General features: G+C 40.5%; 1 protein-coding gene across 2 annotated transcripts in view; it reads left to right on the top strand.

Annotated features, from left to right (window-relative positions):
- Positions 1 to 22,605, top strand: part of DIS3L2 (DIS3 like 3'-5' exoribonuclease 2) — a 314,009-nt gene that overhangs the window by 122,205 nt on the left and 169,199 nt on the right. For both annotated transcript variants that reach the window (XM_044290031.1, XM_044290032.1), the window contains 2 exons: positions 6,401 to 6,501; positions 10,776 to 11,023. In XM_044290031.1, coding sequence (XP_044145966.1) covers positions 6,401 to 6,501; positions 10,776 to 11,023 — 349 coding nt within the window. The remainder of the gene's footprint in view (positions 1 to 6,400; positions 6,502 to 10,775; positions 11,024 to 22,605) is intronic.

Raw genomic sequence — 22,605 nt, 5'->3', positions numbered from 1 at the left:
AATTAGTCGATTCAGATGATTAGGTTAATAGCTCGTTTAGAGAACCTTTTCATGATATGCTAATCTTTTGAGATAGGAATTTTGGGTTTTCATGAGCTGTATGCCCAAATCATCAATATTAAAACAATAAAAGGCTTGAACTACTTCAGTTGGTGTGTAATGAATCTAAAATATATGAAAGTCTAATGTTTATCAGTACATTACAGAAAATAATGAACTTTATCACAATATGCAAATATTTTGAGAAGGACCTGTATACGCAAAGTCAGTCACTTGACATTTGTTGACTAATATTAACCCTGTATTCCATGGTTATTTATTGCCTAGAACAGACTATATATATATATATATATATATATATATATATATATATATATTTATATATATTTATATATATATATATATATATATATATATATATATATATTTATATATATTTATATTTATTTTTATTTTTTATTTTTTTTTAACTACAGGAACATGGAAGAAAAGAACATTGTTTAAAAATAGACTGTATTGATCACATTCATTTCTGATTAGCTATTATTATGTGACTTGCCCTTACCCACCTGGCTAATATTTAAATGACTGAAGCATATCCTCTGTCGGATAATCATTAGCCTGAAGTTGTAAGACTCATGCCATTGTTTCAGATTTTTCCATTAATAACCTTCATTTGATTAATGGTAGTATGGAGCATTTGAAAAATGTAGGAACTGTAATTCCTTTTCACCTGTCCCATGAGCGATGTAAAAGTTAGATTTCTTCATAGTACATTGTGTTTGTAAAGTTTTAGCGTTATCGGCAATGTCCAAGATGTTCTCCTTTTATAGGGTAACTGGGTAGCATGGGTGGCAAAATGGAATAAAATAAGTATAAAGATGTTAAGGGAAACATTTTCATGCAATCTGTGGTGGATCAATATTTAGCTGACATTGACAATAAACAAAATTTATAGCACTCCATGCCATCTGTCAAAAACTAACAAAATACTGGGTTGCTTAAAGGATTTCTCTGGGAATTAAGAAAATGAAAATACTTAAATGCTACTTTATTATAAATATGTTGCAAAAAAAACATTCGTTTTAATGGTTTGTTTTGTCTAGGGAGAAATCATTAGAAGAAATAAAAAGACCGCCGTCCTATTAGTACACACAGAACCTGTCCTAATCAGACAGGAGGATAAGGTACTTCACAACACTGAGGTAAAGGGCTGCCTCATCCTCCTCCTCTGCTGGTCAGGGATTATTATCAAGATAATAAGATCTTCAACTGAATCTCTGTAGAAATGGAGTTTGAGGCGACAAGTACTACAGAGAGGAGGTGGGCATGTGACTAATGGGCATCAGCACTTGTATGCAGTCTCCATTACCACAATCTGTCCTGGCCATCCTCTGCACTTTCTCTTATTTCTACAGAGATCATATTAAACTGTATTCAGAATCAAAATCCCTGACAAGCAGAGCAGAGAGGAGGCTGAGGCAGCTCTTTACCTCCGTGTCGTGAAGTAACTTGTCCTCCTGTGTGATTAGGACAGGTTTTGTGTACTAATAGGATGGCGGCCATTTTATTTCTTTCAATAATTGCTCCCTAGACAAAAAAGCAATTGTAACTAATGAAAGGTATTTGGCAATATATTTATAATAAAGTAATAAATAAGTATTTTCATTTTCTTAAATCCTAAAGAACCCCTTTAAGAAAGGACATGATGTACAGTTTATGGCATCATTCCATAAGTACATCATAGCTGGACAAAGTTCAAAGAAGGGTAACCAAATTAATAAAGGACATTAGGTTTTGAAAATTGTTCAGTTTTCCTTTTTTTACGCTCTTAAGATGAGCAGGCTGAAGGATTGTATCTTAAGTTTTGGTTCACATCTCTACAAGCGCTCAATCTGGACAGTGATTCTATACTTTGGATAATTTGTCAAGTTAGGTCCCCCCACCTCCCCCCAGAATCTGTGGTGGAGGCTCCTACTGGAACTTCTGTTGCAGGTTTAAACCTAGCATGATCACTTTACCAAATGCTGTGAAAGGATTTTCTAGTTCCAGTTTTGGCACCAGTGGCTAAAGGTTTGAATAGATTTGAGTATGGGCCCTTTTTACATGGGCAGCTTCTCTGCAGAATACTGTACAAGTGTCACTTGACAATATGCAAGCCAATTTGACTATTTATCAGGGCACAACACGTGTTGTGCGCCAAAGTGTCTAATTTTATGGTGTCGCAGTGCGACTTGCACAATTGAGCGACATGTGAATTTCCAAAAATCCAGCAAATTTTTTTTGTTTTTGTTTTTTACACTGGGTAGTCCCTTTTTTAAGATCACCATAAATTAGATCAGACGGCCAAACCTGCAATTTTTGGCAGATTACTAGCAAGTAGGCATTAGAGTAGTTTAAATTGAAGTGGAAGGTTTAAATAAAAGTATATGGACGAGCACTCTACCAATTGGCACACATTTATTGTAAATAATAAAATAATAGCATATAAAACTTCATAAAACGACACAATAAAATGGGTATAACCCACTGAGGAAGGGAGAGTGATAACTCCCGAAACGCGTCTGGGTTTCACGCTATATACCTGTCGACATCTTTTCAATTGCATGGCCATGCAGACAGGATTCCGATACCTGCAAAACTAAAACATCAGGGAATTGCAGTTCGAAATTACCGGACGAAACACAAGGAACACGTCACTACCTGACTACACAGGAAGTGACGTAGGTGCTACTCCGCAAGCATCCAGCGCGGACATCGAGTGGAACAACGTGAGACGCCGGTTCCCTATACCATCCAGGGTGTTCCATGCACTCCGGCCGCACTGCAGGATTTAAATATATTACCCTGAAGAGTCTGAGCAAATCGCAGGACTAAAGCCACACACGAATGGGAGGTAAGCGGCTGCAAAGCCGGCCAGTTCATCTTTACCTCACTTCACTGTATGTTACGGGACTATGATTTGACATATGAAACACTGCTGGAACCTGTAAAGTCTAATTAACATCATCCCTATGGACATATAGGCCATAATCAGAAGGCCTTACATACCATGTGGTCTCAGGATTGTTGGGATATCGATCATCTCCAATTACAACTAATTACCCCATTGTGGTTATACCCATTTTATTGTGTCGTTTTATGAAGTTTTATATGCTATTATTTTATTATTTACAATAAATGTGTGCCAATTGGTAGAGTGCTCGTCCATATACTTTTGTTTAAACCTTCCACTTTAATTAGAGAGGTAGGGTGTCCTCTCTTTGGACTTGCAGCACCAGACCACAGGCTATATAGGAGAGCAGCCACCACCAACTCCCAATTTCCTAGTTTAAATTGAGCTTGCTCAATACATTGCTGCCATGTCTGGCAGCAGTTTATTGCCTTCACGTTAAAACAAACATGCTATATTAACATCCTCTCTTTGGTTAGCCCCAAATATCATATTTAAAGGGTAATGCCATCTCTGGCATGGATAGTTGGCCGTGCATATGCAGTGCCCTCGCCATTCAATGCTACAGGACTTTTGAAAATGGCAAAGTGCTATTGTGCGGCTATTCTTGGAACTTTTACTAGAAGTGAATGGAGAGCATGCACAGTTATTCTAGCGCCATGCCGTCGCTGTCTGAGGTGGGAATATACCTTTAAGTGGCATACAGTTTTTCCATAAAGTGTAAAATAAATTAAAGGGGTTGTCCGAGTTTTTTTGTTTTGTATGTTTCTAACTAGGCAAATGAAAGGACTTTACAATTCACTTACTTTATCTCCAGTTGAGGGTCACATGACCTGTGATGTCAGCCTCTCTCCCTGCTTTGATGATGATTCCTGCACAAGCCTGAAAGAGCAGATGTGTGTCTGTACAGGAGAGGTCACTGTGCTGGCCACGCCCCCCCTTCACTGCCATCTGCTCTCTCCCTGGATTCTTAACCCCTTCAGCTGCACAGACTCAGGGCTGAAGGCTTTACTGAGTAGCTGCAGGCAGTGAGGGGACAAATGCTGGGCACAGGAGCTCAGACTAGAGGAGTTCTCCACAAGAACAGGTAGGGGGAAGATCCTGTGTATCAGCAGTTTCATTGTACAGCTGGGACTTGTAGTCCTACACATAGAACATGCTGCTGAGTCTCCCAGCAGGCATGACATGTCACTCAGGGCAGCACTTATATACACTCCCTTTGCAAAACAGGGGGAGGGGCCGAGATTTCTGTTGTTGCAAGTAAACCGAGAGCCAGAAGAGAATTGGGGAAATGAGGAAATATAATTAATTTAAATGTATTTATTTTTTTACCTAAAACTTGCTTAGCTCAGGTTATATATTGCTGCCCATCAAAATACAGTACTATATATATATATTTTTTTTTCATAACTGACAACCTTTTTTAAATATAAAAAATCTTCCAGACTCTTACTGACAATCTGTTTCATTCTAGATCCGCATTCTACATGAACATCAGTTAGGGTCCATTCACACATCCGTAGAATGGGTTTGCATCTGTTCTGCAATTCTGTAGGAACGGGTGAGGACCCGTTCATTCTCAATGGGGGCATAAAGGATGCGGACAGCACACATTGTGCTGTCCGTGGCTCCCGAACAAAATAGAACATGTCCTATTCTTATCCGCAATAGTGGAAAAGAATAGGCATTTCTATAGGAGTGCTGGCCCGGTGTATTGCAGATCCGTAATACACTACGGACGTGTGAATGGACCGTCCTATTACACTGGCCAAAAGAATGTGCATAGAAACATTCATTAGATTATTTCCCTACACAATCCACCAATCTGCCGACAAGCATATTTTATACAATTTTCAAAAATTATCTGCCAGCTGCTTATCTCCCCTTGTGAACCTTTAATATTTTTTCTTTAGCTTCAACCAGTGTGAAAATAGTTGGAGACTGAGATACATTTCTCAGCGTTCTCCTCTAAAGTTGATGTGTGCATATGCACACAGTTATTAGATCATTGAAGCTCCGGTAGACCTGGCATGCTTCTTTTCAGTACTCGGAACATGATGGTGGTGTTTGGAAATCCTAAACCTCAGCTCTCTCATACAAGTAGTGCTTAAGTGTGCAATGTTGTTTTTATCTATTAAAAAGATTATGCAGGAGAGGCTGTTTTTCCCAAATTGTGCTGTAACCTGATCGAGATAAGTTGAGATGAATCTATGACTACAAAGGTGGTTTACACCATTTGGCAGAGAAGTCAGAATGTTACTAAGTGTCTGGCTCTTTAGTGGAACATGTGAATTCATTTGATGAGCTTTGTTTGAATGAGGTGTAGCCGTATTTGAAAGCTTTCTTTGGCTTCATGAATTAGATAGTGTAAGGACATGGCCCCTGCTCCAGCGCTGCAGTCATTGAACGTGGTTGAGATCTAGTAGTTTGCCATAGAGGAGAAAAAATGTTTTAGGCCTTTGAAATCGATTAGACATAAATCAATACAGTATTAAAGTGAACAATTGTTTAAATTGTTCAGCTTTCTGAGAATAATTTCTCTTAAAGGGGTTATCCCATGACTAATGTGAAAAAATTTTAATCAGACATTATAAAGTACATGACAATCTCAAAGCTAGAACCAGTCCTGTACCTCACATGGATCCAGAGATTTCCCTATTCATTGCTCTGCTAGATTTAGATCAAGCTGGCAGCTCAAGGGGAGTGTCTCTCCTGCTGCAGCTTAGGGGGCGTGTCCATGCTCTCCCTATCACAGCTCAGGAGGCAGTTAAAAGATGGAACTGAGCATGTGCGGCCATCTCAGTGAGCTGGACATAGAAATGAGTAAACGAACAAACAGCAGGTGGTACTATACAAATACATTTTTTATTGTATAGCTCAGTGGCTATACAAAATTTTTAATTGCATGCTATTACAAAAGAATTCAGATTGAGGTGCTGGTTTGAAAACTGTAGAATATTTTATTTTTTTATGGGACAACTCCTTTAATTTCTTAAATGGGAATCTTTCCCAGCGACTTCCCTATCTGTTTGCATTGACAGATAGCTGAAGGTTACATGCTTAAAACGTTGCGTTGTTGATCCAAAACTTGATTCCCAAGTTATACTTTTTCTTAATATGCAAATTAGACATTTGGTGCAATGAGGGCATCGCCGTTGCTCTTGATGCACCCAAGCTCTGCTCCTTTCTGTGGCCAGCCTCTCCCTCATTGCTTTGCCACTGCCTGATCCTGCACCCAGGGAAGGGTTGACCACAGAAAGTAGCAGAACTAGTACAACTTGGATTAATCAAAAGAAAAATTGCATTTTAATCAGGTGAACTACAGTTGTCTATGCAAACAATTAGAAAGTGAGGTTGCTGGTGACAGATTCACTTTTAAAGATACAGTGCTAAAGTATACATTTTTTTAAGTGTGTTTTTTTTTTTTTCAAATTTCATTTAATACAGAAACTAAAGAAAACCCAGAGACTGTTGCAGTGAATAAAGTACGTTCTAAATCTGCTCACCAAAGCCATATAACAGATGATGGGCTTCAGAAGACTGCAAAGGTACGTTTTAAGAGACCTTTGTTTGGAAGTGATAGTGATTTTACAACTGATGGCCCATTCACAGCTGTGTAATTCTGGTACTGAAGCTACTGCAGAACAGCTGTTTGGGGCGTGGGACCACCGCAGATCAGACATTGATGATGACCTATCCTGAGGATAGGCCAATACTTGTAAAATCCTGGCCAAGCTCTTTAAAGAAGCACTAAAGTAAGGCTACTTTCACACTTGCGTTTGGTGCCGATCAGCTGTTTGAGAAGGCAGCGGCGCTCCAGCAGAGCCTCGGCCTTCTCACTGTTTACCACAGGCCCAGTGACGTCACGACTAGTATCAACTGGCCTGGGCGGGGCTAAGCTCCATTCAAGTGAACAGAGCTTAGCCCCTTCCCGCCCAGGCCATTGATACTAGTCGTGACGTCACTGGGCCACCGGTAAACGGTGAGAAGGTCAAGGCTCTGCTGGAGCGCCACTGCCTTTTCAAACAGCTGATCAGCGGGGGTCCTGGGTGTTAGTCCACAGCTGATCAGATGCTGATGATCTATTCAGAGGATAGATCATCAGTTTAAACCGACTGCAGAAACCCCTTTAAGAATGCCCTCAAGTTCTGCCCTTCTGGAACATCAGATGTTGCTTTCCTGTAACATGTCAGATGTGCGTATGGAAATGTGAAGGCTTTTTATTTTGTCAACTGTATTTTTGCACAATCATAAATAATGTGTTATACTGTATGTTTTGTGTACGAAGCTGCACTCATAGCTTTAGAAGGATTGTGATGTTAAGACCGACTAGACGGGCGCTTGCTTTAAGGTTATGTTTCTTTTTTTCTTTTTTATATAAATGTTTTGTTAATTTTACGTTTTTTCAATTCCATTATTTTAAATTGCTGCAGAGTAGAAATTTTACACGTTGGGCAGCATTGCTTGTGGACTTGAAATGTATTGACTGTGGATGACTGAAGACCCTCTGGACAAATGCACAGGCAATTATCAGGAACGACCTAGCCGTTCCTGATGATTGCCTGATCGTTGATCCGAGAGGAGGGCTGCGTCTATATGCAGCAATCTTCCCCTCTGTAGGGGGATGAGTGATTACCGCTGTAATCGCTGGTCTCTTTACAGTTTTGTTTGCCAGCAGAATATCCCTGTTTACAAATTGCAATGTGCCGCCAGCAAACTTTTATTTTCTATTTCACATAAAAGATGTGATCACTGACCAACATGAATCATTTACATTGGGCAGTTATTAGGACTGAGCCCGTGTTCCAGGTAATTGTGCTGATCTTCAGTCTATGTAAAAAAAAGCCCTAAGGGCTTTTTCACACGAGCGGATGCCGTGTGTGACATCCGCTGCGTGAATGACAGCCAAGACCCGATGCGGACAGCAGAAGCACGGAGCAGTAACATGATTGATAATGCTCCGTGCCTCTCTGTGATCTCTTTACTACAAAATCACAGTGACAACTTACTGTGATTTTGTAGTAAAGAGATCAGAGAGGCACAGAGTATTATCAATCATGTTAATGCTCCGTGACTCTGCTGTCCGCATCGGGTCTTGGCTGTCATTCACGCAGCGGATGTCACGCATGGCATCCACTCGTGTGAAACAGCCCTAAGGGTTGGTGTAACCCAAAATGCCTGAGTGGTTTGTATCATAAAACGTTTATCTGTGTTTAGTAAATTACCACCACTGCCCTGAAGAGGAGTGGGGCTCTCAGTGGTCTAACTACCACCGTAATAAATAGGGTGATTGTTCACCTAGCCTGGTGAAGGGTTGGTGTACCCCTATGTGCAGTATATTCATCTATCCGCATAAGAAGCAGTCAGCCATTTCGAGACTGTGGGGCACCTTTTCTAAAGCGGCATGGCAGTTTTATGGCATTCAAAGTGTCGCTGATTTTTGCGCAAACTGCCTCTTGTGCAGATATTTCTGAGCTTTTGAGACTTGCACTACAAAACTAATATCAATTAAAAGTGAAATCCAAGCTAACTACTGTAAATTTCAATTTCTGGTAACTGGGCAGCTCAAAGATATAACAAATCTATTGCGTGGCGTGCTCTTCTCTTTAAATTTGGCGCATGTAACTCGTAAGACTGGCGTTTGAAATTGTAGTTTTTAGTAAACTTGTGCCTTGCTGTACAGTCATGGCCAAAAGTTTTGAGAATTACATAAATATTGGAAAAGTTGCTGCTCAAGTTTTTATAATGGCAATTTGCATATACTCCAGAATGTTATGAAGAGTGATCAGATGAATTTCATAGTCCTTCTTTGCCATGAAAATTAACTTAATCCCAAAATAACCTTTCCAATGCATTTCATTGCTGTCATTAAAGGACCTGCTGAGATCATTTCAGTAATCATCTTGTTAACTCAGGTGAGAATGTTGACGAGCACAAGGCTGGAGATCATTGTCAGGCTGACTGGGTTAAAATGGCAGACTTGACCTGTTAAAAGGAGGGTGATGCTTGAAATCATTGTTCTTCCATTGTTAACCATGGTGACCTGCAAAGAAACGCGTGTAGCAATCATTGCGTTGCATAAAAATGGCTTCACAGGCAAGGATATTGTGGCTAAGATTGCACCTCAATCAACAATTTATAGGATCATCAAGAACTTCAAGGAAAGAGGTTCAATCTTTGTTAGGAAGGCTTCAGGGCGTCCAAGAAAGTCCAGCAAGTGCCAGGATCGTCTCCTAAAGAGGATTCAGCTGTGGGATCGGAGTGCCACCAGTGCAGAGCTTGCTCAGGAATGGCAGCAGGCAGGTGTGAGTGCATCTGCACGCACAGTGAGGCGAAGACTTTTGGAAGATGGCCTGGTGTCAAGAAGGGCAGCAAAGAAGCCACTTCTCTCCCCAAAAAAACATCAGGGACAGATTGATCTTCTGCAGAAAATACTGTGAATGGACTGCTGAGGACTGGTGCAAAGTCATATTCTCAGATGAAGCCTCTTTCTGATTGTTTGGGGCATCAGGAAAAAGGCTTGTCCGGAGAAGAAAAGGTGAGCGCTACCATCAGTCCTGTGTCATGCCAACAGTAAAGCATCCTGAGACCATTCATGTGTGGGGTTGCTTCTCATCCAAGGGAGTGGGCACACTCACAATTTTGCCCAAAAACACAGCCATGAATAAAGAATGGTACCTAAACACCCTCCAACAGCAACCTCTTCCAACAATCCAACAACAGTTTGGTGAAGAACAATGCATTTTCCAGCACGATGGAGCACCGTGCCAGAAGGCAAAAGTGATAACTAAGTGGCTCGGGGACCAAAACGTTGACATTTTGGGTCCATGGCCTGGAAACTCCCCAGATCTTAATCCTATTGAGAACTTGTGGTCAATCCTCAAGAGGCGGGTGGACAAACAAAAACCCACTAATTCTGACAAACTCCAAGAAGTGATTATGAAAGAATGGGTTGCTATTAGTCAGGAATTGGCCCAGAAGTTGATTGAGAGCATGCCCAGTCGAAAGAGGTCCTGATAAAGAAGGGCCAACACTGCAAATACTGACTCTTTGCATAAATGTCATGTAATTGTCGATAAAAGCCTTTGAAACGTATGAAGAGTGTGTAATTATATTTCTCTACATCACAGAAACAACTGAAACAAAGATCTAAAAGCAGTTTAGCAGCAAACTTTGTGAAAACTAATATCTGTGTCATTCTTAAAACTTTTGGTCACGACTGTAGATAGATTCAGACTGTTGGTCTGTTTCACTGTGCAAGTTTGGCAAACCTGAAGCCTCTTTAAAACGTTCTTAAAGTGGTTGTCCCATGTTAAAACTAAGTCAGACATCATATAGTACATGCCAAACTCTTTCTAACAAAGGTAGAACCAGCCTTGTACCTCACATGGATCCAGAGATCTTCACATTCATTGCTCTGCTAGATTTATTTAACGCTTAAGGGGAGAGTCTTTTCTGCTGCAGCTAAGGGGGCGTGTTCATGCTCTGCCCATCACACCCCAGGAGCCAGCTGAAGAATGAAACTGAGCATGTGCGGCCATGTCAGTGAGCAGGACAAAGAAATAAGAAAAATAACAAACAGCAGGTGGCACTATACAGATAAAAATTTTGAATAGTCACTGAGTTATTAAATAAAATGTAATTGCATGTAATTAAATAAGAATTCAGATCCAGTGCTGGTGTGAAAACTGTAGAATATATATATTTTTTTTTTTCGTGGGACAACACCTTGTTTTCTACTGCATTTTTTATGATAAGCTCCAGGAATGTTTATTACAGCATTAATTCATGTTTATTTTATTTATTTATTTTTTATAAATAGGTAGTTTACATATTGGAGAAAAAACATTCAAGAGCTGCCACTGGCTTCATTAAACCACTGACTGACAAAAACGGGGAACTTGCCAAAAAGTGTGCTTTATTTTCACCCGTTGACCATAGGCTTCCTAGAATATATGTCCCACTTGCAGACTGCCCTGCAGAATTCGTAATCCGTCCACAAGATTTTGCAAGCACGCTTTTCATCTGCCATATAACTGATTGGAGAGCAGACAGCAATTTTGCTGAGGGGTAAGAATGAATATTAATTGCCTTTACATATAAATGTTTGGTCTGTACGTTATTCTGTTTCACGATTCAACATTTCTAATTTAGCCTAAGGCCTAGTTCACACTTCAGTGATTTGGTCAGTGAATTCCATCAGTGATTGTGAGCCAAAACAAGGTGGGAGTCAAAAACATAGAATATGTGCAGATCTTTCCATTATACTTTCTCGGTGTAGGCGCCACTTCTGGTTTTGGCTCACAATCACTGAAATGTGAACTAGGCCTAAGGTTAGAGAAAGAGATTTTGTCCAGCTTGTACTTGTGGTAATCCAAGGCTTCTTTATTGAAAATTCTGTATAAAATCCAGGTACAGAAAGCAGAGTCTACATGTTCATGATCATGAGTAAGGGCTAAGATTGCATTGTGCCCGAAACATGTAGACTCTGCTTTCTGTACCTGGATTTTATACTGAATTTTCAATAAAGAAGCCTTGGATTACCACAAGTACAAGCTGGACAAAATCTCTTTTTCTCTATACTTCCGTATTTCTCCTGATTCGGGTGAAGGAGCTGTTCCGTGCTATACCAGTGGAATCCCTGGCAGGTGAGAGCTGCTCAATACTTTTGTTTTCTTCATAGGCCTAAGGTTGTTACTTTTTATGGTATACAGTCAGGTCCATAAATATTTGGACATCGACACAATTGTTATACACCACCACAATGGATTTGAAATGAAACTAGCTTTAATTTGAGGGTATTTACATCCAAATCAGGTGAACGGTGTAGGAATTACAACAGTTTGCATATGTGCCTCCCACTTGTTAAAGGACCAAAAGTAACGGGACATAATAATCATAAATCAAACTTTCACTTTTTAATACTTGGTTGCAAATCCTTTACAATTAATTACAGCCTGAAGTCTGAAACGCATAGACATCACCAGACGCTGGGTTTTCATCCCTGGTGATGCTCTGCCAGGCCTCTACTGCAACTGTCTTCAGTTCCTGCTTGTTCTTGGGGCATTTTACCTTCAGTTTTGTGTTCAGCAAGTGAAATGCATGCTCAATGGGATTCAGGTCAGGTGATTGACTTGGACATTGCATAACATTCCACTTCTTTCCCTTAAAAAAACAACAACTTTGGTTGCTTTTGCAGTATGCTTTGGTTCATCTGCACTGTGAAGCGCCGTCCAATGAGTTCTGAAGCATTTGGCTGAATGAGCTGATAAGATTGCCCAAAACACTTCAAAATTCATCCTGCTGCTTTTGTCAGCAGTCACATCATCAATAAATACAAGAGAACTAGTTCCATTGGCAGCTATACATGCCCACACCATGACACTACCACCACCATGCTTCACTGATGAGGTGGTATGCTTAGCATCATGAGCAGTTCCTTTCTATCTCCATACTCTTCTCTTCCCATCACTCTGGTACAAGTTGATCTTGGTCTCATCTGTCCATAGGATGTTCCAGAATTGTGAAGGCTTTTTTAGATGTTTGGCAAACTCTAATCTGGCCTTTCTGTTTTTGAGGCTCACCAATGGTTTACATCTTGTGGTGAACCCTCTGTATTCACTGTGGTGAAGCTTTCTCTTTATTGTTGACTTTGACAAGTATACATCTACCTCCTGGAGAGTGTTCTTGATCTGGCCAACTGTTGTGAAGGGTGTTTTCTTCACCAGGGAAAGAATTCTTCGGTCATCCACCACTGTTTGTTTTCCGTGGTCTTCTGGGTCTTTTGGTGTTGCTGAGCTCACCGGTGCGTTCCTTCTTTTCAAGAATATTCCAAACAGTTGTTTTGGTCACGCCTAATGTTTTTGCTTTCTCTCTCGGTTTGTTTGTTTTTTTCAGCCTAATAATGGCTTGCTTCACTGATGGTGACAGCTCTTTGGATCTCATCTTGAGAATTGACAGCAACAGATTCCAAATGCAAATAGCACACTTGAAATGAACTCTGGACCTTTTATCTGCTCATTGTAATTGGGATAATGAGGGAATAACACACACCTGGCCATGCAACAGCTGAGAAGCCAATTGTCCCATTACTTTTGGTCCCTTAACAATTGGGAGGCACATATGAAAACTGTTGTAATTCCTACACTATTCACCTGATTTTGATGTAAATACACTCAAATTAAAGCTGACAGTCTGCAGTTAAAGCACGTCTTGTTCGTTTCATTTCAAATCCATTGTGTATAGAGCCAAAAATACTAGAATTGTGTCGATGTCCCGAATTTTTATGGACCTGACTGTATACACATGGTTTTGTATTACCGTTTTTTTAGGTGTTAAATCCGCAGTGTAATACAGTACCAGCTAATCAGGTGACATTTTCAAAATGCCGTGTACACTATGCGGAGATTAAAGGGGTTCTCCGGAAGTCAAGAAAATTTAAATACTTAAATATTACTTCATTATGAATATATTGCCAAATATCTTTCATTAGTTATAATGACTCGTTTTGTCAGGGGAGCAGTTATTAGGAAAAATAAAATGGGCGCCATCCTATTAGTCCACACAAAACCTGTCCTAATTACACAAAAGGACAAGTTAAAGAGCTGCGCCATCTTCCTCTCTTACTTGTTAGAGATTATGATCCTGAATACAGTTTAATATGATCTTCAGATGAATCTCTGTAGTAATGGAGGTCATGAGGAGACATGACGTACAGAGAGGATAGTGGGGGGGTGTAGATAATGAGCAGCAACTCTTGTATGCAGCCTCCATTACGACAGTTTGTCCTATCAGTCCTCTCTCTGTACTTCATGTCTTCTCATGAACTCCATTCCTACAGAGATTCAGATCTTTTCTGTATTCAGGATCATAATCCCTGACAAGCAGAACAGAGAGGAGGATGAAACTGCTCTTTACCTCAGTGTTGCGAATAACTTGTTCTCTATGTGATTAGGACAGTTTGTGTGTGCTAATAGGACGGCGGCCATTTTATTTCTCCTAATTGCTCCCCAGACAAAATAAACCATTATAGCTAATGAAATGTATTTGTATATATGTCTGGGGAGGGAGTGTAATAAGGTCAGTTGTCCCTCGTACGCAATCCTGAACTAGCGCTTATGATGCTAGTTGCGCAGACTCAACCCACCTTTGCCAAAGAGAGAGAAACTTATTTGGACCATTTCGTTTAACATATACTTCTCTTTCAGGGTTACATTTATCCTATTAATAAACTCTTGCCTTGTAGGCGGAGCTTCCCGTATCCAATGTTTAGCGGTCAGCACCCTAGCCTGAAACAGCAGTCTGTGAATACATAAGGAATTCCTATCTCCCTGTCCCGGGAAATCTAGTAGCCCCAACACACAGATCCTAGGGTCATCAGGTAAACGTATCTGGGTTGCCATCGCTATAATACCTCTAGCATCCTCCCAATAGGATCTGTCGTGGGCAGCTCAAAATCATATAAAGCAATGTCTCTTCCGCTTCCCCACATCTAGGGCACATTGAATTCGGAAGAACCCCAATCTTGAAAATAAATTGGGGGGTCCTATATACTCGATGTATAAGGAACAATTGTGACAATCGCTGGGATTCACTAACCATTAGAGGGAGTAAGGGCCAAAATATCTGTCCATTGTTCCTGGGACAACACTCCCACTGGGCCTTTGCCCTAATGGCAGTAGAGGAGGTGGTAGTATTAATAATAGATTTATAAAGTAAAGATATGAGTCCTTTAGTAGAGGAGCCATTTAATAAATGCTTAATCACAGAGGGAGAGTCAGCTATTCGCACTCCCCTGGGAAATTGTGCCTGAAACGCATGCCTCAATTGTAAAAACTGAAAAAATGCAGTATTAGGCAAGTTAAACTCTTCCTGCAACTGGATAAAGGATTTAAAAGCTCCACCCGATTGAAGTTGTCCCAAGAACTATAGACCCTTCCCCTCCCATGAAGAAAAACCTTCTAAACTAAATATCTCTGGCAATTGAGGGTTACGCCACAGAGGGGTAACATCACAAAAGCCAGTAATACATATCAGATTTTTAAATTTAGACCATACTTTGGTCACCAGGGATAGTGTGGGAAGTGTTCCATGAACTGACCGGGAGCAACCTAATTCCACTGTGGCAATAGGAGCCCTCTGTTTCATGACAAATAAAACAATAGCAGCCAAAGAGTCCAACTCATCAGTTTGAAGCCATCCTTTAAAGTGTTGCATCTGGGCAGCAATTAAATTAAACCACTGATTCGGCAGGGATAGTCCACCTCTCTCCTTACTTTTTTGAAGCGTTTTCAATACTTATCCTCGGTTGTTTTTTCTTCCAAATTGGGGATCTAAAATTCCCCTGAATTTTAAAGAACAAATCCTGAAGGATCCAGACTGGAGAGTTTGGGAATGTATTTATACTAAAGTAATATTTAAGTACTATCATTTTCTTAATTCCCAAAGAACCCCTTTAACCTGTGGTGTAGATTTTGTATTCTTCTCAGGTGTATTTGTTTCATGGTATGTGCTGACATTCCCTTTAATTGTTTGTGCAGATTTTCTGTGCATATTTCACCCTTTGCAATTCAGTGTACTGACCAGCAAAAGAGGTAACAATGTTTTGAACTTTTGTTTCTGCATAACTAATCATATGCTAAATAGTTGCAAGTCCAATTTATGTATGAGATAGCCAAGATTGTCTATAAAATGATGGTAGTCTCACATTCGAAGCTATAGTGGATGGTGAAACATGGAGCCTGAAAGTCAAAAGTTCAAAACATTGTTACTCTTGTGCTCGTCAGTTTAGTTTTAGGGAAACTGACACTCATGTGGGAAGCTATGAAGTGTCCATTTTTCTTTTTGATCACTGCAAAGAGAATGGAGTAACTGGGGACTAAAACAGGATGAATTGTGTATAGTCAGATTACAGTGTCTGATGATCCAAATTATAACCGTTGATGGACCATGCACCATGTCCCATAGTGGGAAGGCCCATTGACATATCTATCACACACAAGACATGAAAGGTGATATCCTGTATAGAGATGTGCTGCAAGAATAAGAAATATCCTTTGGTACATAATTTGTTACTTCACCAAAAGAGAAACTTGTAGTCTTTGCCGAACAACCTCTCTTTAGTGTTAGGAAGTGACCACCTTTATGGCCTTGAAAGTGACATCCCATGCAGTTGCTACTTTTTAGTTCTCTTTCTAGTCTGTACCTTCGCCTGGCAGGTTATGCTCAGTATCAAGTGCCTTTTGCACATAGCATCTACACCGTTCCAGTCCCTCTGTGTGTTCCATGTTCAAATGCCAGTTCAAGGGCTCCTTGTTCTGAGAAAATAAGAGTAACACTGACTAATCAGCCATTTGGAAGGAAAAAGGTCTTGTGATCCTAAAAAAAAAAGCCCGACATGCTTGTCACAGCTGCACTCTGAGAATTTGAGAAGAGAGGAAAGAATAATAATTATAATGATGATTAGGAAAAGTAAGTGGATCCGACATGCATGTAATTGGTGGGTTAAAGGTTGCACAGAGGAAGCGCCTTGGGTGCGGCTAATAAACCTCAGAAAACGAGTGAAACTGAGCAAGAATCACGATTTGCTGAAATCGCCAGGGGTTCATGGCTTCTCTACTGGCTGGTTCACTGGAAGTTTGAGGCATGGAACAGGCATCAATGTATGATAGAAAAAGCTACGTTATAATTCTGCTGCCTTGCTTAAAAAAAAAAAAAAAAAAAAAAAAAAAAGCAACTCATTCTTCTCTGTGCGCAATAAGCGGTTTTGCTATTGTCTTTATATTATAATTTGGAGGCTTTTTTTTTGCTCAACTGTATCCTAGATAAAAATATTCTAGAAAGTCTAATTTTCTGGTTATAAACCTTTTCCTCTTTCCGCATTTAAAACTGAATTTACTCAACTTCTGCAATCACTTTTGAATTGGATTGTTGTTATTCTCTCTATGAATAGCCTTTGGGAAGCTTTCTAATTTGCTAGTGTATAATGTCGAGTTTCATTTTATTACCATCTGAGGACTCCTTCTCCTTTTGCAATGATCCATCTTTCTACCCTCACAAACAAAATGCTTACTACTGGGAGTCTTAAACAGCCACGAATTTGACCGCTCTACAAGTACAGTCCATTTGATTCACTTGAAGTGGGTGCACTTTTATTGCTATGTTACTTGGGTGTATTGGTAAAAATAACCAGTAACTTATTAATATATTGTTTTAGGACAGAGGATATAAATGTAAGTACAAAAAGTCTAAATGGAAATTAGTTTCTCCATTTCCTTGCTATAAAATTAGCAGGCGGTGTTGAAGATACATAGTTTAGGTGTTGGCCTCAATTAACTTCAAGTCCAAATTATAATGAATGAAATATTTTTGAATTCATTTAAATAGTGAATGCTATACATTTTACTGTCTGTGTTCCCTTAAAAGAAACAGATGTCTTCTTCACTGCCATGCTTCAGAGTTATTGATGCTTAAATGACAGGTATTTTCAACAGACTTTGCAAAAAGCAGTGGTACAGGTGAATGTAAGAAATGTTTTTATGTGCTGCCTATAAAAGCCTATAGAGGATGAAGAATGCTGTTGGTGGGAGTAAAAGGAATTTTATAACATTTTATAATCACCTGTTCTATTGAAATTACAGTGACCAGTTAAGGGTGGGTTCACATCGCGTTTTTGACGTATCCATTCTTGTCCTGCAGAGTCCAGTAAAAAAAAATTAAGTAATATTTTTTTATTTTATTTTTTGTTACAATGGAACTTTGAATGGATGCCACTGTATGGCATCAGTCTGAGGCATCCATTTAATGTATACGTTTTTGTATACGTTAAACGGATAGTAAAAACTTGATGTGAACCCGGCCTTAGATAACTTTAGATGCTGATCATGCATTGCAAATTTTACTGTTAAAATTTTTAATCAGGTAGCAGGCCCACTCATAGATGGGATTAGATAAAACAGTTAAATTAAAATTATATATTGTTTTTTTCTTAGACTTAAGATAAATGAGTTAAGGCTCTGGGCACGGATTGTGTGTGCCAGATTAAAAGGTATGCGTTAAATGGCTGGTACCAGGCTTTAATAAAGTTTTGGTGAAAAAAATTTAGTGAATAAAGTCTATATAGATAAATGGGTAAAGTAAAAATAATAAAAAATTTGAAAAAAGGTGGTAAGTTAATGGCTGGCCGTTTTCACCAAAACTTTATTAAAGCCTGGTACCAGCCATTTAACATATACCTTTTTATCTGGCACACACAATCAGTGCCCAGAGCCTTAACTCATTTATCTTAAGTCTAAGAAAAACCCCATATATAATTTTAATTTAGTATTCAAAATAATACTATTTTATCTAATCCCATCTAGGAGTGTGCCTGCTACCTTTTTACCATATATTGCTCCTTCTTTGACTGGGTGAGGTAAACCAGCAGTTCAGCACCTCTGCAATTCAATTGAGCAGTTGAGCCGCCTTATTGTACTCTTTTTTTTTTTTTCTCAATTTTTTTTATCAGTTTCCAAAATGTCAATGGTTAACGGTGTATTCATATTAACTGTTATGAATATTCAGATCTCCTGCAGTGCAACCATGGGAGGATTGATGCATTATTATTGTGTCAATGGAAGTCAGTGAACTGTCTGTGTGACCTCAGAATTATTCCTAAATAGCCCCTCTTGGAAATTCAATCATTTAAATCATCATTTTAAAAATTCAGATTATAGTGTAAATAATTTAAGGCCTTTAAAATAAGCCACAAATAAATCTACCAATGAAAGTAAGCATAAGTGTAGCTCTAAAAATGTACATTAAGGCCTCATGCACACGACCGTTGTGTGCATCCGTGGCCGTTGTGCCGTTTTCCGTTTTTTTTTTCGCGGACCCATTGACTTTCAATAGGTCCGTAGAAAAATCGGAAAATGCACCGTTTTGCAGCCGAGTCCGTGATCCGTGTATCCTGTCCGTCAAAAAAAATATGACCTGTCCTATTTTTTTGACGGACAACGGTTCACGGACCCATTCAAGTCAATGGGTCCGTGAAAGAACACGGATGCACACAAGATTCGCATCCGTGTCCGTGATCCGTGGCCGTAGGTTGCTTTCATACAGACGGATCCAAAGATCCGTCTGCATAAAAGCTTTTTCAGATCTAAGTTTTCACTCCGTAAAAACTCATATCCGACAGTATATTCTAACACAGAGGCGTTCCCATGGTGATGGGGACGCTTCTAGTTAGAATACACTACAAACTGTGTACAAGACTGCCCCCTGCTGCCTGGCAGCACCCGATCTCTTACAGGGGGCCGTGATCAGCACAATTAACCCCTTCAGGTGCGGCGCCCCCCTTCCCCCCTCCCCGATCATTGGTGGCAGCGGAGTTCCGATCGGAGTCCCAGTTTAATCGCTGGGGCTCCGATCGGTAACCATGGCAACCAGGACGCTACTGCAGTCCTGGTTGCCATGGTTACTTAGCAATAGTACAATAGTAGAAGATTCATAGTTACCTGCTTGCTGCTGCGATGTTCGTGTCCGGCCGGGAGCTCCACCTACTGGTAAGTGACAGGTCTGTGCGGCGCATTGCTAAATGAACTGTCCCTTACCAGTAGGAGGAGCTCCCGGCCGGTCACAGACATCGCAGCAGCCAGCAGGTAAGTATGAATCTTCTACTATTGTACTATTGCTAAGTAACCATGGCAACCAGGGCTGCAGTAGCTTCCTGGTTGCCATGGTTACCGATCGGAGCCCCAGCGATCAAACTGGGACTCCGATCGGAACTACGCTGCCACCAATGATCGGGGGGGGGGGGGGGGAGGAGATGGGAGGCCGCACACTGGCCACCAATGTTGTTACTGCTATAGAGGGAGGGGGGGGGGCGCACACTGTGCCACCAACGATTTATTACAATAGAGGGAGGGGGGCGATGGGGGGCGCACACTGTGCCACCAACTATTTATTACAAGGGAGGGAGGGGGGGGGGGCGCCGCACTGGCCACCAATGATAGTCAAACTAGGGGGGGGGGGGGGGGGGGTCTGCCCCCTGCTGCCTGGCAGCCCTGATCTTACAGGGGGGATATGATAGTACAATTAACCCCTTCAGGTGCGGCACCTGAGGAGTTAATTGTGCTGATCACGGCCCCCTGTAAGAGATCAGGTGCTGCCAGGCAGCAGGGGGCAGTCATGTACACAGTTTGTAGTATATTCTAACTTGAAGCGTCCCCATCACCATGGGAACGCCTCTGTGTTAGAATATACTGTCGGATCTGAGTTTCACGATGTAGCTCATATCCGACAGTATATTCTAACATAGAGGCGTTCCCATGGTGATGGGGACGCTTCAAGTTAAAATATACCATCGGATTGGAGAAAACTCCAATCCGATAGTATAAAAGAACTCCAGACTTTACATTGAAAGTCAATGGGGACGGATCCGTTTGAAATGGCACCATATTGTGTCAACGTCAAACAGATCCGTCCCCATTGACTTGCATTGTAATTCAGGACGGATCCGTTTGGCTCCGCACGGCCAGGCGGACACCAAAACGACTTTTTTTTCATGTCCGTGGATCCTTCAAAAATCAAGGAAGACCCACGGACGAAAAAACGATCATGGACTTACGGACCCCGTTTTTGCGGACCGTTAAAATAAACTGTCGTGTGCATGAGGCCTTAAATGCATGTTTCCAATTACTACTATGGAATGGAATATTGCATGTGTATATAGCTCATCTCTACATACAATGGATTTTCCTCAGTGCACAGGCAGCTTGGAGGACAACAAATCCCAGTGCAACAATGAGATTCATGACTAGCAGCTTTGGATTTTGGGTTATTCATTTCTTTATCAAGCCTTTATGCTGTTTCGTGCTGGAATCTTTTTAACTTTGGACAGTAAAGTGGACATTTTATTGGATTTCTTTTCTTAAATAAATCTGACCACATTGTCTTTAGTTATTGTTATCATTACACTGACATCTTACTCCACTTTTACATATGTCCAAAGTCACTTTTGGCTAAGTCAGATTTATTAATGGTCCTTTAATATTGTGATAAATGTGGTTTGACGGTAGCAGTTTATCTTTCAGTAAGCGGCTTTACAAAAGTCGCAGGTCTTTACGAAAAAGTCGCATGTTCTATTAAAAAGTTGCAAAAGATAAGCATGGTCCTCACTAGAGGGAAATTGTACAGTTTTTTACGACTTTTTTTAAATCGTCGCAATAGTAAATCTGTCTAGAGATTCATTTACATAAGAAAACACTGCTAATTTCAGAAAACTGGCGAACATAGACCAGAGCCAATAAGTCGCAAATTTTTGCGCAGTTTTAGTGATTGTGCAAAAATTTGCGACTTTTCCACTCCATTTTGACTTGAGCGAATGATAAATCTAGCCCAATGACTCTTCCCTGCTGGTTCAGGACCCGACTAGAGGGACGGCCAAACCGATCTCGGTATTAACCAAAAGATCTGACAGAACAACAAACGTCCAGGTTGGGGGGACACCTGGAAAAGAGCGACCCTAAAATAATTTTTGAATTGTCATTGAAAACAGTGTTTCTTCAGGAAGACTCAAATACAGAACATTCAAAAAGTAAAATTTGACTAGCTAAGAGGTCATTAGCCTCACTAACTGGGACAATATTCTCAAAAATAAAAATACAGCCACAAAACAGATATGGTCGTGTGAATGAGCCCTTACTAGATTTCTGGAGAAGGAGCCAGGGAGTATTCTGATTATCAGATTGGAGTCGGCAAGTAGTCGTGTCCCCCCCCCCCCCCCCCTAAAATGAGGAAAATTTTCAACCTCCTGTGTGATTTTTTTTTTGCCTTCCTCTGGTTCAGCTTGCATCACGCCATTGAGTCCATTGCTGGAATCATGCTCCGTGCGTGAGCGTGATCCTCCGTTGTGGACTTGAAGGAGCGCATGGCATTATGCTTTATAATGCTGTGTGCCTCTGCTTGACCTTACAGATACAGAATCATGCTATCAGCTTTGTCACTATGCTTCTGTAGAAATAAGGTCAAGCAGAGGCACACAGCATTATAAAGCAGTAGGGCTCATGCACACAAACGTATTTTCTTTCCGCGTCCGTTGCGTGTTTTTTTGCGGACAGTATGCAGAACCATTCATTTCAATGGGTCATAAAAAAAACGGAAGTTACTCAGTGTGCATTCAGTTTCCGTATGTCGTATTTCCGTTCCGCAAAAAAAATAGAACATGTCCTATTATTGTCCGCATTACAGACAAGGATAGGACTGTTCTATTAGGGGCCAGCTGTTCCGTTCCGCAAGATACGTCATCTGTATTTTTTGCGGCTTTGTTTTTTGTGGTCCGCAGAATACGTATGGTCGTGTGCATGAGGCGTAAATCCCTGCGCTCCTGCAAGTACACAACGGAGGATCACGCTCACACACAGAGCATGCTTCCCGCAAGGGAGATTTCACACAAGCAAGTCCATAACAGGCTGAACTGGATGGAGAGATGTCGTGTTTTTGCGAGGCTAAAAAAAAAGTTACGATGTTAAATTGTGCTTCAACACAGACCTGATTTTTTTTCCCATGAAATGGGATCTGACATGGAGTTTCCTTTTCATAGTTCTTATGTACCAGATATTTTTAAGAAATTCATAAATTTTATGACAGGGGTACTAATGTAGTTGAGAGTTTGG

Source organism: Bufo gargarizans, chromosome 4, assembly GCF_014858855.1.
Source record: "Bufo gargarizans isolate SCDJY-AF-19 chromosome 4, ASM1485885v1, whole genome shotgun sequence".
NCBI classification, from domain to species: Eukaryota; Metazoa; Chordata; class Amphibia; order Anura; family Bufonidae; genus Bufo; species Bufo gargarizans.
The sequence above is the reverse complement of the archived record's forward strand: the minus strand, read 5'-3'. Positions and strand labels throughout refer to the sequence as shown.